The 16,310-nt window shown below is 61.9% G+C and overlaps 1 protein-coding gene across 3 annotated transcripts; it reads left to right on the top strand.

Moving 5' to 3' along the window:
* Positions 1-490: 490 nt before the first annotated feature.
* On the top strand, positions 491-14,610 carry ARHGAP27 (Rho GTPase activating protein 27). Of its 3 annotated transcripts, none has more exons than XM_071577530.1 (16): positions 491-582; positions 840-1,629; positions 5,459-5,887; positions 6,707-6,922; positions 7,503-7,613; positions 7,703-7,770; positions 7,876-7,963; positions 9,797-9,901; positions 10,556-10,654; positions 10,728-10,818; positions 10,923-11,048; positions 12,130-12,228; positions 12,499-12,576; positions 12,743-12,877; positions 13,827-13,932; positions 14,028-14,610. In XM_071577530.1, exons 2-16 carry the CDS (start codon positions 859-861, stop codon positions 14,203-14,205), a joined length of 2,700 nt encoding a protein of 899 aa, XP_071433631.1. In that variant the 5' UTR covers positions 491-582; positions 840-858; the 3' UTR covers positions 14,206-14,610. The 3 variants fall into 3 exon arrangements, with proteins under 3 accessions (XP_071433631.1, XP_071433632.1, XP_071433633.1); XM_071577531.1 differs by having other exon boundaries at positions 10,926-11,048; XM_071577532.1 differs by lacking the exons at positions 491-582; positions 840-1,629 and adding an exon at positions 3,096-3,284.
* The last annotated feature ends 1,700 nt before the right edge of the window (positions 14,611-16,310 follow it).

Genomic DNA, 16,310 nt, shown 5'->3' on the forward strand with positions numbered 1-16,310 from the left:
CAGGGGTTTTTCAGGGTGGTTGGGGGACCCTTCCCTTTCTTCCCTGCTCCATTTTCCTTCCCATCTGCTCCCTGCCCGTGTCAGCCTCTCCCGTTGTTCTTTTCCCCACCTCTCCAGTGCCAGAAAGATTTGGGGTGTGCCCACCAGCACAGAGGGACTCCGTGGGGTGGGTAGAGGCAAAAGCCAGGGCATGGCAGCTCCCATGGGACCCCCCTAACGGGGTCCCCATCCCTCTGCCCAGGGAGGCCGTGCCGGATCCGGCAGCAGCGCAGATCCCGGCTGAGCCGCGGGGCTGGGCCCTTCCTGCGGCAGGAACCTCCCGAGGAGCCGTTTCCTCGTCGGGCACCAGCGGGTCCCCTCCGCCATCGAACCTTCCCGCCCGCCCGAGGGGAGGAAACGGGCTGGGCCCCACCACCCACCCCTCTGCTGGGCCAGGGGCTGGGCACCCAACCCGCCGTGGAGCCGCTCTCGGCTCTCGTCGAGGCGGCAGCAGGAAACCAAAGGCGAGTCGAGACCAGCCCAGCGCGGGCACGAGCGGCACCCACAGCAGTGAACCCGCCCGCGCCCCAGCACCGGCTGGAGGTGAGATCTGGGGGGCTCAGCGGCTTTGGGGGCTCTGGGCCATGAGGCTCGATGGCTTTGGGGGTTTGGGTTTGGGGATGAGACCAGTGGCGGTGACCCCAGGGCTGTTCCAGCAGGTTTGGGCGGCTTGTGGAACACCCATGTTGGGTTGGGGCTCAGCGGGGAGGGACCCTGGGGGAGCTGAGCTGGGGGGTCCTCACACCCCCCTAGAGGTGTTGGGAGCTGGGTCACTCCTTCCCATGCCCCGTGTCCCGCAGGCGGAGGCGCCAGGAGGCCATGGAGGCGGCGGTGCCGGCCGAGCAGTCGCTGGTGCTGGTGGAGTACGGCTTCGAGTACCGCGCCAAGGACGGCACCTTGGTCTCCATCAAACCCAACGAGCGCTACGTCCTCCTCAAACGCACCAACCCGCACTGGTGGCACGTCCGGCGCAGCGGGGATGCCCGGCCCTTCTACATCCCGGCCCAGTACGTCAAGGAGCTGCCCCCCATCGCCTCCCCAGCCCTGCTTGACCCCCCGCCGTCAGGACATGTCGCGACAGAGCCGGCCATGCTCATCCCGCAGCACCTGCCAGCCTATGAGTATCGGTTTATCGGCACCGCCGAGCCAGGGGAGCCAGCGGGGGGGTGCCAGGTGCCCCGGAGGGACTCAGTACCCAGGAAGGATTCGGTGCCCAGGAAGGACTCAATGCCCACAAGGGACTTGGTGCCCAGGAGGGACTCAGTACCCAGGAAGGATTTGGTGCCCAGGAAGGACTCAATGCCCACGAGGGACTCGATGCTCCAGAAGGATTCCCCCCCATCACTCAGCTCTTTTCGGGTTTCCTCGGGGCTGACTCCCCCCGCCATTGAGCCCATGAGACCTTCACACTCCCTGGATGACCTGGCACGGGTGACACCGGCCCCACGCAGTGCCACCACCGTGGGGTCTCGCGGGGACCCCCCAGGACACACTCGCCCGCTTGGGAAGAGCCGCTCCGAGACCCTCTGTGTGCCTGGCAAGGACAGGGACGTGGCCAGGAGGTGGCCAGGGGCCGGCCCTGACACTCAGGTACAGTGACATCCCCCTGCTGTCCCCAAAAGCTGCGCTGGGTGGGGCTGGACCCCTGGGTACCCGGGCTTGTTCAGTGTCTGTGTCCCCCCACTACAACCCTGTGCCCTCTGGATCCGGGTGGGGTGGCACCTTGGCACTGCAGCCACCGCCAGGACCCCCATGTCCCCTCACCGAGCTGACCTGGTGGGACAAACCTCCAGGTGACCCCCCCAGACAGATCTACCAGCATTAACCAACCTGTGGGGGGGTGGTGATCGACCCCCCCACCGGGCACCCCCCTGCACACCATCCACTCTCAGCCCCGTTTCTCAGTTTGCCCACCCACATGAGCACCCCTGGGCTCTCCCAGCCCCCCCACTCTGCAGAGCCCCGTGGTCCCTTGGGGGGAAGGCTTTGTGCCAGCCAGGGGGGCTTTGGGGCCCCGATCCCGGCAGCATTCCGGGGCGAGAGGGGCAGAAAGGGGTTAACAGGGAAGCGCGGCAGCTCCTCCCTGCCGGGGCGGGGGCCTCACCTGGCCGCCTCACCTGGGCGCAGCTCCCGGCACCGAGGTGGGTGCTGGGGGCACCCCGGCACAGACCAGCGCTCCACACCCCCCAAACCCACGCCCACCCCATACCAGTAAGTAGCGAGGGACCCTTCCCAGCGCCCCCAGGGCTGATCCCTCCTGTGGGGGGGCACCCAAGGGTGGGGGTCCCCCCTGGCTGCTCACCTGCCCCCAGCATGGGCTGGGGCACAGGGGTGAGATGGTGCCAACAGGGAGGGGATTCCAGAGCCTTGTCCCGCCCATCCCAGCACCTCACTCTGGGGTAACCCCAAGCTCCTGCAGCACCCCAAGCCTGGGAGCCCCCCATTTCGAGGGGCTGGAGGGATTGTGCCACCTCTGGGGGGTTGCTTGAAGAAAGGGGGTGTTGGGAGGGGAACTGTGTTTTGCACCCCATATTCACCCCATTTTCACCTCATTTTCACCCCATTTTCCACACTGTGCCCTCAGCTGTGCCCTTTGCACACCCAGTGCCACCAACCCCCATCTGGGGGTGACCCAGCGTGGTCCCCAACCCCGGTGCCACCACTGGAGCATTCCCCTTCCCTGCCCAAATCCAACTGATGCCAAAACCATCTGGAATCACCCATGATGGGACTGGGGTTGCCTTGGCCCTGCCACCATGTGACCCTCCACCCCACCCCGGTGCTGGCATGGGGCAATGCCAATGCTGGGGTGGACAGAGAGCCCCGGGTCAGCGTCCAGTGGTGCAGCTCGACACCACATGGACCAACCCTAATTTGGGGGGGCTCTTCCAGCTACATCCCCACATGGCATCATCCCGGGGCAATTCCTGCTCAGTTGGCCCTGGCTTTGCCAGAGAGGGTGGCGAGGGACAGGTGGTGGGTGACAACAGCCCCAAGAAAAGCCAATTCCGCCTCGGCGTCTCTTCCGCTCTCTGAGCCCTGGCAGGAAGCGCGGCGGGTGCAGGGCCTGGCTCAGGGTGCCCGCGGTGTCACCGGAGCCTCCCGGTGCCCCCCAGCATTGCCCCCCACCTCGGTGCCCCCCAGCGCTGCCCCCCAACCCGGTGCCCCCCGGTATGGGTGACCGGGTGCCAGGGGCTCCCCGGCGGTCCCGGAGCAGGGTGTCAAGGCTGCTGCGCCTGGGGAAGGTAGGCAGCACCCATGGGTGCCCCCAGCCTGGGGTGGGGGGATATTTTGGGGTCATACCCCTCCAAACTCCCTCTTGGCTTTCCCTGGGTGTTTACAGGCAGTGGCCGGTGCCACAATGCCCGTCCCAAAGCAGTGAGGGGCACCCAGCCCCCCCAGGGGAGAGAACCCCCCAGGGATGCACCCATAGGAGAGAGGGAGGTGCTGGGGAGGTCTGTGCCAGGGATCCCCCATGGTCACCCCCCATGTCCCTTGTCCCCAAGAAGGAGGGTGGCCCCCTGTTCTGGATTCCAGCCTTGCTCTCCATGGTGGGGGGCCGTGGGGTGCCTGAGGGGGTGTCACTGCACCCACTGTCCCCCTCGGATCCAGGGTGTCCCCAGGGACACTGCGCCCACTGTGCCCCCACCCCGAGTGCTGGGCAGGGCCAGGGCTGGGACCTTTGTCCCCGTGGCCATTAGTGAGAGGCTCGGGCTGTAAAACGGGAGGCCAAAGGGTGCCAGGAGGGGCTTCCCTGCTGGCAGCACCCGCCTTGTCCCAGGGGACACAACCCCCCACCCTGAACAGCCCCATGGGTGGGGGTCAGCCAGGCTGTGCTGGGGCCTTTGTTTTGGGATGTGGTGATGGGCTGTCAGCTCAGCATCCGGCGCTGGGCGGGACTGTGAGTGCTGGTGATGGTGATGTGGGTGCTGGAAGTGTCCCAGGGTGCTGGTGATGTGGTGCTGGTGTTGGTGCTGTGGTGCTGGTGTCAGTGATGTGGTGCTGGTGTCAGTGATGTGAGTGCTGGTGATGTGGGTGCTGGTGTCGGTGATGTGGTGCTGGTGTCAGTGATGTGGGTGCTGGTGCTGTGGTGCTGGTGTCGGTGATGTGGGTGCTGGTGTCAGTGATGTGGGTGCTGGTGTCGGTGATGTGGGTGCTGGTGATGTGGTGCTGGTGCTGTGGTGCTGGTGTCGGTGATGTGGGTGCTGGTGTCAGTGATGTGGGTGCTGGTGTCAGTGATGTGGGTGCTGGTGCTGTGGTGCTGGTGTCGGTGATGTGGGTGCTGGTGTCAGTGATGTGGGTGCTGGTGATGTGGGTGCTGGTGTCGGTGATGTGGGTGCTGGTGGTGCTGGTGCTGGTGCTGTGGTGCTGGTGTCAGTGATGTGGGTGCTGGTGCTGGTGATGTGGTGCTGGTGTCGGTGATGTAGGTGCTGGAGGTGGTGGTGCTGGTGCTGTGGTGCTGGTGTCAGTGATGTGGGTGCTGGTGGTGCTGGTGCTGGTGCTGTGGTGCTGGTGTCGGTGATGTGGGTGCTGGTGCTGGTGCTGTGGGTGCTGATGGTGGTGATGTGGGTGCTGGTGCTGGTGCTGTGGGTGCTGATGGTGGTGCTGTGGGTGCTGATGGTGGTGATGTGGGTGCTGGTGCTGGTGATGTGGGTGCTGGTGCTGGTGATGTGGGTGCTGAGGTTGAGGGCATGGGGGTGTGGATGAGGGTGAGGTGGGTGCCAGTGTTGGGGTGCTGGTGTTGGGGAGTTGCGTGCAGAGGCTGAGGGTGCAGGGGATGAGCACGTTGGTGGTGTTGGGTTGCCAGATGTTGTGGCAGATGTTGTGAGCATTCATGGTTTGGGTGCCCATGATGTGGGTGCTGTGTGCCCTGGGTGACACAGATAGTGGTGATGTGGGTGCAGGGGATGCAGGTACCAGTGACACAGGGGCTGATGATGTGTGTGACATGGGTACCAGTGGTGCAGTGGCTGATGAAGAGGGTGCTGATGAAGAGGATACTGATGAAGTGGGTGCTGATGAAGTGGGTGCTGATGATGTGGGTGCTGGTGCAGGTCCTGCTCACAGTGGATGATGTGGGTGCTGGTGATGTGGTGCCAGTTATGAGGGTGCTGCCCACAGCAGGTGACACAGGTACTGGTGACATGGGTGCTGACATTGAGGAGCACAATGTCTCTCCATGAGCTCAGTCTGGACACCCATCCCTACTGCCAGTGGGTGTTCCTGCCTCACTGTGGGTGCTGTGGGTGCCTCCTGGGACATCACACCCTGCACTGGCACATCCTGCCCCACTCAATGGGGTGCCCAGGATGGCGCCCCAGCAGATCCAGACCCAGTTCCTCGGCCCCTCACCCACCCAAGCACCACTTGTGGGGCCATCCCAGGAATACCATCCAGTGACCCATCCGTGTCCCCCCAGGCACACAAGGACTCGGAGGAGCCGCCTGATCCCATCTACCTCAACATCCAGGAGCTGCGGGAGGAAGCCGCAGCCACCAGCTCGATCCCGGAGGAGCCCGGCGGCTCCGTGTCCGACTGGGAAACACACACGGACACGGAGAGTGGACATTTGTTTTATTATAACCCGGGGACGGGCGAGACCACGTGGCAGTGCCCCTTCGGGCGGGCGGCCGACACAGGGAGTGCCGCCGCCTCTCCCGCCTCCTCGCTCGCTCACAGCCCGGAGTTTCCCGCCTGGGAACAGCACGTGGATGAAGGAAGCGGACAGACTTTTTTCTATAATTCAGTAACAGGTGAGACGTCGTGGGACCCCCCCAGTGCGGGAGACACCGGCAGCCCCCGGGATATGTACCCTGGGGCCGCGCCGTACGGTCCCGCGGAGCAGAGGGTGAGCACCCAGCGGGGCGCGGGGCTGGGGCTGGGCTGGGGCGGAGACAGGGCTGGGGATGGAGAAGGGAATAGAAATGGAGGTGGAAACAGGGATGGCAGCAAAGTGGAGGCAGAAATGGAGGTGGAGCTTGAGAAAGGGATGGGAGATGTGATGGAGACGAAGATAGAGATGAAGATGGGGACAGAGATGGAGACAGAGATGGAGGTGGAGCTTCAGAAAGGGATAGGATGTGATGGAGATGAAGATGGAGACAGAGATGAAGATGGAGCTCCAGAGAGGGATGGGAGATGTGATGGAGACAAAGATGGAGACAGAAATGGAGATGGAGAGAGAGATGGAGGTGGAGGCAGAGACAGAGATGGAGATGGAGATACACAGATAAACATGGAAATGGGAACAGATACAGGGATTGAGAAAGGGATGAGAATGGAGATGGAAATGCGGATGAGACGGAGACGTGGAACTGGAGATAGAGAGTGGTGGAGATTGAGACAAAGATGTAGACAAAAGGAGATAGGGATGGAACTGGAGATGGAAACAGGGATGAGAATGGAAATGAAGGCACAGATGAAGATGGAGATGGAGAAGGGGATGGGAATGGAGACGGGGATGGAAACAGGAATGGGAATGAAGATGGAGATGGGAATGGAGACAGGCATGGAGATGGAAATGGATATGTAGATGGAGACAGGAATGGGAATGGAGATGGAGATGGGGATGGAGATGATGGATGTGGGGCAGCCCCACCTGGGTCAGCCACATGGGGATACAGATGCTCTTGGTGGGGCACAAGATCTTGACCTGTCTCCTCTCCAGCCGCCCACTCCAGAAACAGACTATCCTGACCTGTCTCCAGATGAGCTGGAGGGTTATCCCGAGGAGGACTACTCGCCCGTGGGCTCCTACGATCAGGGGGGCACTCTCTGCCTGTCCCCGAGGCGCCCCGAGGAGCTGGGCACAACCCCAGGCTGGTACAGGCACAGCCACCATGAGGGACTCGAGTTCTACCCCGAGCACTTCGCCTCCGACACGGTACAGGATGGGATGGGATGGGGATGGGATGGGAATGGGATGGGATGGGGATGGGATGGGATGGGGATGGGATGGGGATGGGATGGGATGGGAATGGGATGGGAATGGGATGGGAAGGGATGGGAATGGGATGGGATGGGATGGGATGGGATGGGGTGGGATGGGATGGGAATGGGATGGGATGGGATGGGATGGGATGGGATGGGATGGGATGGGATGGGATGGGATGGGATGGGAATGGGATGGGATGGGGTGGGGAAGAGAATAGGGATAAGGACAGGATTGAGGATGGGGATGAGGACAGGGAAAGGGACAGGGAATGGAACAGGGATGAGGACAGGGATAGTAACTGAAATTGGGACAAGGATATGATACAGATACAGGCAGGGACAGGGGCAGGGACAGGGAGGGGGACCGGGGAGAACCAGGAACAAAGATGAGAACAGGGGTGTCTGCCAGGGGATTAAGCATCTTCCTGGGGCCTCACAGGGGCTCCAGGGTGCTGTGGGTGCACAGCACAGCACCCACCTGGCAGGGGCACCTCAGGCATCACCTGATCCCTCCCTCCCTCCCTGCCCAGGTGCCATTCAGTGGCCACCATGACCAGGCCAGCAGCAGCTCCAGCCAGGACAGCGGGCTCTTTGCCTGGCACAGCACCATGTCACCGGCAGTGGGGATCAAGGAGGAGAAGGTGAGTACCCAGGGAGGGGCACCCAGCCCTCCCCCACCCCAGCACCAGAGAGGGCAGGGGGCAAACCACCAACCCCCTTTACCTTCCAGTTTAAAAGCCTTGAAAAAGCCGGGGTGCTCAACCGGACCAAGACGGTGGACAGAGGGAAGCGGCTCCGGTGAGCATGTCCTGGTGTCCCCATCACCCAAGAAGGGAATCCAGGGTGACAGAGGGGACAGGGGCTGTGCTGTCCCTCTGTATGACCCCCCTCTCTTCTCCCCAGGAAGAACTGGAGCTCCTCCTGGACAGTACTGGAGGGAGGGATCCTCACCTTCTTCAAGGACTCCAAGCACTCGGCTGCTGGAGGCTTGGTAAGAGCCTCAACGGCCTTCGGTGGGGGCAGCTCCCACAGGATGGGCCCAGCACCTGCAGGATGAGGCCAGTACCCATGGGGCAGGCCAAGGACTCATGGGAGGAAGGCAGCACCTGTAGGGCAGGGGCAGGAAGCCATGGTATGGGACCAGTGCTCATTGGGCAGGGTAAGGTCATGAGACTGGGCCAGCTCCCATGGGATTGGCCCACCATCCATGGGATGGGGTCAGAGCCTGCAGGATGGGACCAGCACCCATGAGACTGGGTCAGAAGCCATGGGCTGGAGCCAGCAGCCACAGGACGGGGCCAGCAGCCACGGGCTGGGGCCAGCAGCCACAGGATGGGGCCAGCAGCCACAGGATGGGGCCAGCAGCCACAGGCTGGGGCCAGTAGCCATGGGCTGGGGCCAGCAGCCATGGGCTGGCGCCAGCAGCCACAGGATGGGGCCAGCAGCCATGGGCTGGCACCAGCAGCCCCAGGATGGGGCCAGCAGCCACAGGATGGGGCCAACATCCATAGGGCAGGGCAAGGGTACAGGATGGGGTCAGAACCTGCAAGATGGGACAGGACCCACAGACTGTGCACCCTGCACGAGGACCCCCCAGCACTGGGTCCCCCCACAGTGGGGGCTGTGTGCTCACACGCCCACACAGACACACATAGACACACACAGACACATAGAGACACAGACAGACACACACACTTACACACACTCACACACTCACACACAGACACACACACACAGACACACACACTCACACAGACACACACACACACTCACACACACTCTCACACACACACACACTCACACACACACTCACACACACTCACACACACACTCACACACACACTCACACACACACTCACACACACTCACACACACACACACTGACACACTGACACACACACACACACTCTCTCTCTCTCTCACACACACACACTCACACACTCTTACACACTCACACACAGATACACACACACTCACATACACACTCTCACACACACACACAGACACACACACACTCACATACACACTCACACACACTCACACACACACACTCACATACACACTCACATACACACTCACTCACACACTCACACACACACACACACACACACACACACACACACACACACACACACACACACACAAACTTCCAGTGCAGCAGCTGCAGTTGGAGCACCCCAAAGTGCACCCAGAGTAGGACAGAGTGAGCAGGAGGAAGCAGTGCCAGCCCCCTGGGCCCCCCTGCTCAGCTCCCCCCAGTGCTCAGCCCGGATGCAGAAGCTGCTGTGGGTCTTGCAACACCCCGTGGTGGCGGCGCCGGGGGACGGACTGGGGACACACAGCCAGGGGGACACAGTGCTGGCCACACCTCTGGGGTGGCAGTTCAGGGCTCTGTCTGGGGGGTGCAAGGGGTCTGACACTAGGGCTAATATGGCCAAAGCACCCCAAAACCTGGGGCATGGGGAGAGCCAGCGAGTCTGATGTGCTTTCCCTGTGAAAACCTGAGGGGACTGTCCCCTCCCTGTGGACAGCTACCCACTCTCTTCCCACTGTGTCACCAAGAGGGACTCCAAAGCTTGAGCTCCCTGGGGTCCTCAGGAAGAGCTGGGGATGTCCCATGAGGTGATGATGACAGCTGTAAGGGACAGCCACAACACCCACCCCACTGTGACAGCACCGAGTCCTGGTCTTGCAGAGACCATGGGAGGGGACACAGGGGACATCTCCCACTCTTGCCTTTTTGGAGGAGGGCAGCCCACACCCCTGCTAGCAGGACCCCAGTGTCCCTGTCCCCTCCATGTGAGTGCCACCCTTGTCCCCACAGCGGCACCCCAGCACCCTGACCACCCCTGAGCACACGGTGGAGCTACGTGGGGCCACCCTGGCCTGGGCCAGCAGGGACAAGTCCAGCAAGAAGAACGTCTTGGAGGTGAGTGCATGACAGTGGGGGGGACACCAGTTAGCCCCCAAGGTCCACGTGTGGCCTGCGAGGTGATGCCACACCTGCCCAGTCCATCCCACCAGTGGTGGCACTGGGGACACTGGGTGGCATCCCGGGGCTGGGCACGAAGGGTCACACTGTACCGCCAACACTGTCCCGTTCTGATGGGCACAGAGATGTCACTGAGACACATCCTGGCTCCCAGAGGTGTGGCACTGGGGACACTGGGTGGCATCCTGGGGCTGGGCATGCAGAGTCACACTGTGCTGCCAACACTGTCCCATTCTGATGGGCACAGAGAGGTCACTGAGACACATCCTGGCTCCCAGAGGTGTGGCAGTGGGGACACTGGGTGGCATCCTGGGGCTGGGCATGCAGGGTCACACTGTGCTGCCAACACTGTCCCATTCTGATGGGCACAGAGAGGTCACTGAGACACATCCTGGCTCCCAGAGGGGTTTTTCCACTCGGGCTTTGCACAGCGAGAAGGTTTCCAGTCGCTCCAGCCCGCCAGCAAACAGCAGCATTCGGGGTCATCAGTGCAATGAGCTGACACCGTGCTCAGCCACATCCTGCTTGCCAAATCGGGCGGCTGTGGCAGCGCTGTGCCCTTGCCCTGACCTTTGCCTGTCACTCCGGCAGCTGAGGACGCGGGAGGGCTCGGAATTCCTCATCCAGCACGACTCAGAGCAGATCATCACTGCCTGGCACAGGGCCATCGCCGACAGCATCGGCCGGCGGGTGAGCAGGCGACGGCCACCCCTGCCCAGCGCCCTGGGCATGGCCCTGGCACCTCATGGTGACCCTTCCCTAGGGCTCCGATGTCCCAGGAGAGGAGGACGCCGACGGCGCGGCTGAATTCGGCTCCCGGGAGAAGCTGGGCAGTGGTGAGGACAGGAGGGCAGGTGAGCTCGGGTGGGTGGGCACCCGTGGGGTCTCCAGCTCCCCAGGGGTGGCACAGCACAGGAGCCCCCTCAGCACGGTGCTGACCTGTGCCCTGTGTCCCCAGCAGCCGGGCAGGGTCTGGGCAGTGCCAGCGCTGAGAGCGACTCCAGCAGAGTCCGGAACAAACTCCGCAAGTTCCTGCAGAGGCGACCGACACTGCAGTCCCTGAGGGAGAGGGGCTACATCAAGGGTGGGTGTTGGGATGGGATGGATCCAGAGTGAGTGCCAGGATGGGATGCCAGGACACCTGCAAGGATGGGTGCTGAGAGGGGGATACATCAAGGGTGGGTGTCGGGGTGGGGATGGACCAAGGGTGGGTGAGAGGATGGGATGGACCAAGGGTGGGTGTCGGGGTGGGGATGGATCCAGAATGACTGCTGGGATGGGGTGCCAGGAGGGCTGCAAGGATGGGTGCTGAGAGGGGGATACATCAAGGGTGGGTGTTGGGGTGGGATGGACCAAGGGTGGGTGTCGGGGTGGGGATGGATCCAGAATGACTGCTGGGATGGGGTGCCAGGAGGGCTGCAAGGATGGGTGCTGAGAGGGGGATACATCAAGGGTGGGTGTTGGGGTGGGATGGACCAAGGGTGGGTGTTGGGATGGGATACATTAAAGATGGTTGCGGGGATGGGGTGTCAAGATGGGACTGGATCAAGGGTGGGTGTTCAGGGTGGGTGCTGGGATGGCATGTCAGGATCAAGTGTGAGTGTAGGGGTGGGGATACATCAAAATGGGTGCCAGGATCAGGTGTCAGGATGGGGCTGAACCAAGGGTGGGTGTTGGGAGGGGCTGTCAGGATCAAGGGTGGGTGTTGGGTTGAGGATACATCAAAGATGAATGCTGGGATGGCATGTCAGGATGGGACTGTACCATGGGTGGGTGTCAGGATAGAACTGAGTCAAGTTGTGTGCTGGGAGTGAATGCCAGGATGAGGCTAAATAAAGTGGGGGTGTCAAGACAGGGATGAATCAAGGGTGGATACCAGGATGGGGCTCCTCAAGGGTGGGTGCTGGAATGGGACTGAGTCCCCTTGGGATGTCCCCAGGTGGGAGGGCAGGTGGGGTCAGCAGAGGATGGAGCTGGGACAGGGGGTTGAGAGACCAAGCCCAGCCCTGACCTCATGATGGACTTGGGCATGTCCCATCACCTCCAGCCACCCCAGTGGCACACCTGTATGGAAACAGGGCCCTCTGTGATGTCCCCATCCCTGTCCCCCAGCAGCCACCCTCCCAGTGTCCCCAGCCCTGCTGATGGCCCTGTTGTTCTCCCAGACCAGGTGTTTGGCTGCTCGCTGCTGGCGCTGTGTGAGCGGGAGCGGGGCACGGTGCCCCGGTTCGTCCTGCAGTGCATCCAGACCGTGGAGAGGAGAGGTACCACCCCAGGAACAGGGACAGGGACAGGGACAGCCAGGGGCACCGGGATGGGGCAGCTCTTGGAAAAGCCTGCACAGGATAGTTGGGTTTTCCCTGGAATCTCAGTGCTGGCTGTGGGCACCGGATTGGCCATACCGGTCACTGTCACTGTGTGCCACTGGGCTTTGGGCACCCTCCAGGGGACAGTGGGGACACATGGGGACCCAGAGCTCCCTCAGGGGTGGGTCATGGCTAACTGGGAGCTCTCCCCTCTCTCCATCTGCTCAGGTCTGGACATTGATGGGCTGTACAGGGTCAGTGGCAACCTGGCCACCATCCAGAAACTGCGCTACAAGGTGGAGCATGGTACGGCACAGCGACCCGCGGTGACACCGGGGACCCGCGGTGACAGCAGGGGGGAACGGATACAACCCCCCTCCAGGGGCACAGGGATGGGGCTGCAGCTGGGCAGGGGTGGACAGGGACTGTGCCTGGGGCTCTGGACTCACCTGGATGCTGCCCTGGCCCCCAGACGAGCAGCTGGACCTGGATGACGGGCGCTGGGAGGATATCCACGTTGTCACCGGGGCACTGAAACTGTTCCTGAGGGAGCTGCCAGAGCCGCTCGTCCCCTTCAGCCACTTCGACAAGTTCATCGCTGCCATCAGTGAGGGGCAGGGACAGGGATGAGGACAGGGATGGGGTGGGATGGGGTGGGGTGGGGTGGGGTGGGATGGGATGGGTTGGGATGGGGTGGGGTGGGATGGGATGGGATGGGATGGGGTGGGATGGGATGGGATGGGATGGGATGGGATGGGATGGGATGGAGTGAGAGTTTGGGATGGGGTGGGATGGGATGGAATGGGATGGGATGGGATGGGATGGGATGGGATGGGATGGGATGGGATGGGATGGGATGGGATGGGGTGGGGTGGGATGGGATGGGATGGGATGGGATGGGATGGGATGGGATGGGATGGGATGGGGAAAAGATGAGGACAAGGATGGGGAGGGAATAGGTTGGGGATGAAGTGGGATGGGAACAAAGGTGGGATGGGGACACAGTCAGGATGAGCTGGGATGGGAGGATATGGCATGGGATGGGCATGGGATGGGAGTGTGAGATTGGGACAGGGATGGTGAAGGTATGCGATGACAGGGATGGCATTGGATGGGATGGGAAGGCATGGCATGGCACGAGATGGGAGGACATGAGGTTGGGATGACGTGGGGGGTGAGACAGAGACATGAATGGAAAGGGTATGTGATGGGGAGAGGGGTGGGATGGGGACAGGGGTGGGAATGGGATGGAGACAAGGATGGGGACAGGGATGGGAAGGGAATGATGGGATGGGGGCAAGCATGCAGATAGGGATGGAACAGAGGTGAGATGGGGAAGGGGTTAAACATGGGGATGGGATGCAAATGGATGGGGATGGAGATGGGTATGGGAATGGAGACAAGGATGGGGAGAGGGGATGGGAATGGGAATTGTGATGGAGATGGGAATGGGGACAAGGCCAGGGATGAGGATGGGGATGGAGTTAGATGGGGATAGGGACAGATGCTGTGGCTGCTGGAGCCAGCACCCCACTGTGCTCTTCCTCCCCGGACAGAGATCCAGGACCAGGCCATGCGGGGCCGCTGCATCCGGGACCTGGTGCTGTCCCTGCCGCCCGCCCACCATGACACCATGAAGGTCCTTTTCCGCCACCTCTGCAGGTGACACCCCCTGACTCCCCCAAACCCAGCCCGGTGGTAGGAAGGGTGGCACAGCTTTGGGGACATGCCAGTGACTGTGCCCCACGTCCCCGCAGGGTGATCGAGCACAAGGAGGAGAACAGGATGTCGGTGCAGAGCGTCGCCATCGTCTTCGGGCCCACCCTGCTGCGGCCGCCCAGCGAGGAGGGCAACATGGCCATGCACATGGTCTTCCAGAACCAGGTGGTGGAGCACATCCTCAACCACTATGGCTACATCTTCCCAGATGGATAAACCCCCAGGACACATCCTCAGGCTCTGGGGACTGGATGGAGCAGCATCTCCAGGAAGGACTCGGCCACACGTCACCTCGGACAATGGGTGGTGGTCGTGGGTCTACAAAGGACAGAGTGGTGGCCCAGCTCGATGGGTGGGCACCCTGAGGGGTCCTCCTTGGCCACCTGCTCCCACTGGGGCTGGATCCACCCCAGGGGGTGTGGGATTTGGATGGTTCCCACTGGACTATGGAGTCCCCAGGGCCAGTGGCACCGAGCCAGCATTCCTGGGATGGTAGGATGGAGGTGCCCAGGCTGGCAGTGCCTGCAGGGACACTGGTGGCACCGGCGGGAGGGCAGGGAGAGGCCAGGCTGTGCCTTGGCCAGAGCCCACCGCCCGATTCCCGAATAAAGAGCCCATTCAGCTGTGAGTATCAGGTGTTGTTGGCAGGACATGGGGACATCCCAGGGACACAGGGACATCCCAGGGACACAGGGACATCCCAGGGACTCAGGGACATCCCTGGGACACAGGGACATCTCAGGGACACAGGGACATCCCAGGGACTCAGGGACTTCCCTGGGACACAGGGACATCCCAGGGACACAGGGACATCCCTGGGACACAGGGACATCCCAGGGACACAGGGACATCCCAGGGACTCAGGGACACAGGGACATCCCCGGGACACAGGGACATCCCTGGGACACAGGGACATCCCCGGGACACAGGGACATCCCTGGGACACAGGGACATCTCAGGGACACAGGGACATCCCCGGGACACAGGGACATCCCAGGGACACAGGGACATCCCAGGGACACAGGGACATCCCTGGGACTCAGGGACATCCCTGGGACACAGGGACATCCCAGGGACACAGGGACATCCCAGGGACTCAGGGACATCCCTGGGACACAGGGACATCTCAGGGACACAGGGACATCCCCGGGACACAGGGACATCCCTGGGACACAGGGACATCCCTGGGACACTGGTGGCACAGCAGGGGCTCAGTGCCCCTTGGCTCCTGGTGACCCTTGGGGACACCTTATGGCCCCTGTACCCCACGAGGATGAGGAGACCTGAGACTGCAGGTCACCATACCCAACTGGCATCACCCAACCCTGTGTCACCACAAGTGTCACCACAGGCAGCAAGGACAGGTGATGAGAACCATCATGGGATGTGAGTTTCCATCACCCAGAGCCACCCTCAGGGGCACAACACTTTGGGTCATGATGGGGACGATTTGGGACACACCAGGACTGTGTGGGATGCAAAAGGGACAGCAAGGGACGTGACTGAACTGCTCTGGGACATGGCAGGGACACAAAGAGGATGCCTGGGGACATGGGGACACAATGAGGACAGCTCAGCGCATGGGAGGGGCTTGGGACACACTGGGGGTGGCTGGGGTACAGAGGGGACACTTGGGGACACAGCAAGGGGACGTTGGGGTGCAATGGGGATGTAGTGGGGACAAGTTGAGGTGCGGTGGGGACATGACAGGGACACAAGGAGGTACTTCAGGACACAAAGGGAAGCTTCAGGCCTGCAGAGGGGAGGGGGAGTTTGGGACACAACAGGACAGGGAAGGGACAGTAGTGGAGAAATTTGGGGACACAGGAGATACCTTGGGGGAAAAGAGGATGTTTCGACAGTGCACCAGGAGGACACAAGGTGACACTTTGGGACACAAGGGAGCTGCTTTGGGATGTAGTGAGGCCACTCTGGGAGCACGAGGGGATGCTTCAGGGGTGCAGTGTGGGTGGTTGAAACACTTGGGGATGCAGCAGGGACACTTTGGGATGCAGCTGGCACAGTTTGGGACACTTTGGGACACTTTGGGATGCAGCTGGCACAGTTTGGGACACTTTGGGACACTTTGGGATGCAGCTGGCACAGTTTGGGACACTTTGGGACACTGAATTGCAGCAGGGACACTTCAGGATGCAGCAGGCTCACTTTGGGACACTTTGGGATGCAGCTGACACAGTTTGGGACACTTTGGGACACTGAATTGCAGCAGGGACACTTCAGGATGCAGCAGGCTCACTTTGGGACACTTTGGGATGCAGCTGGCACACTTTTAGGAACTTCAGGAGGCTCCTGGCACCCTC

Source organism: Pithys albifrons, chromosome 25 (genome assembly GCF_047495875.1).
Source record: "Pithys albifrons albifrons isolate INPA30051 chromosome 25, PitAlb_v1, whole genome shotgun sequence".
In the NCBI taxonomy this organism is placed as follows: Eukaryota; Metazoa; Chordata; class Aves; order Passeriformes; family Thamnophilidae; genus Pithys; species Pithys albifrons.

Excerpts from the sequence above, each read along its gene's own strand:
- ARHGAP27 (XM_071577530.1), top strand. The coding sequence starts at position 859 with ATGGAGGCGGCGGTGCCGGCCGAGCAGTCGCTGGTGCTGGTGGAGTAC. Across the intron at positions 10,819-10,922 it reads TGGTGAGGACAGGAGGGCAG|CAGCCGGGCAGGGTCTGGGC; the intron begins GTGAGCTCGGGT and ends CTGTGTCCCCAG. Across the intron at positions 12,878-13,826 it reads CAAGTTCATCGCTGCCATCA|AGATCCAGGACCAGGCCATG; the intron begins GTGAGGGGCAGG and ends CTCCCCGGACAG.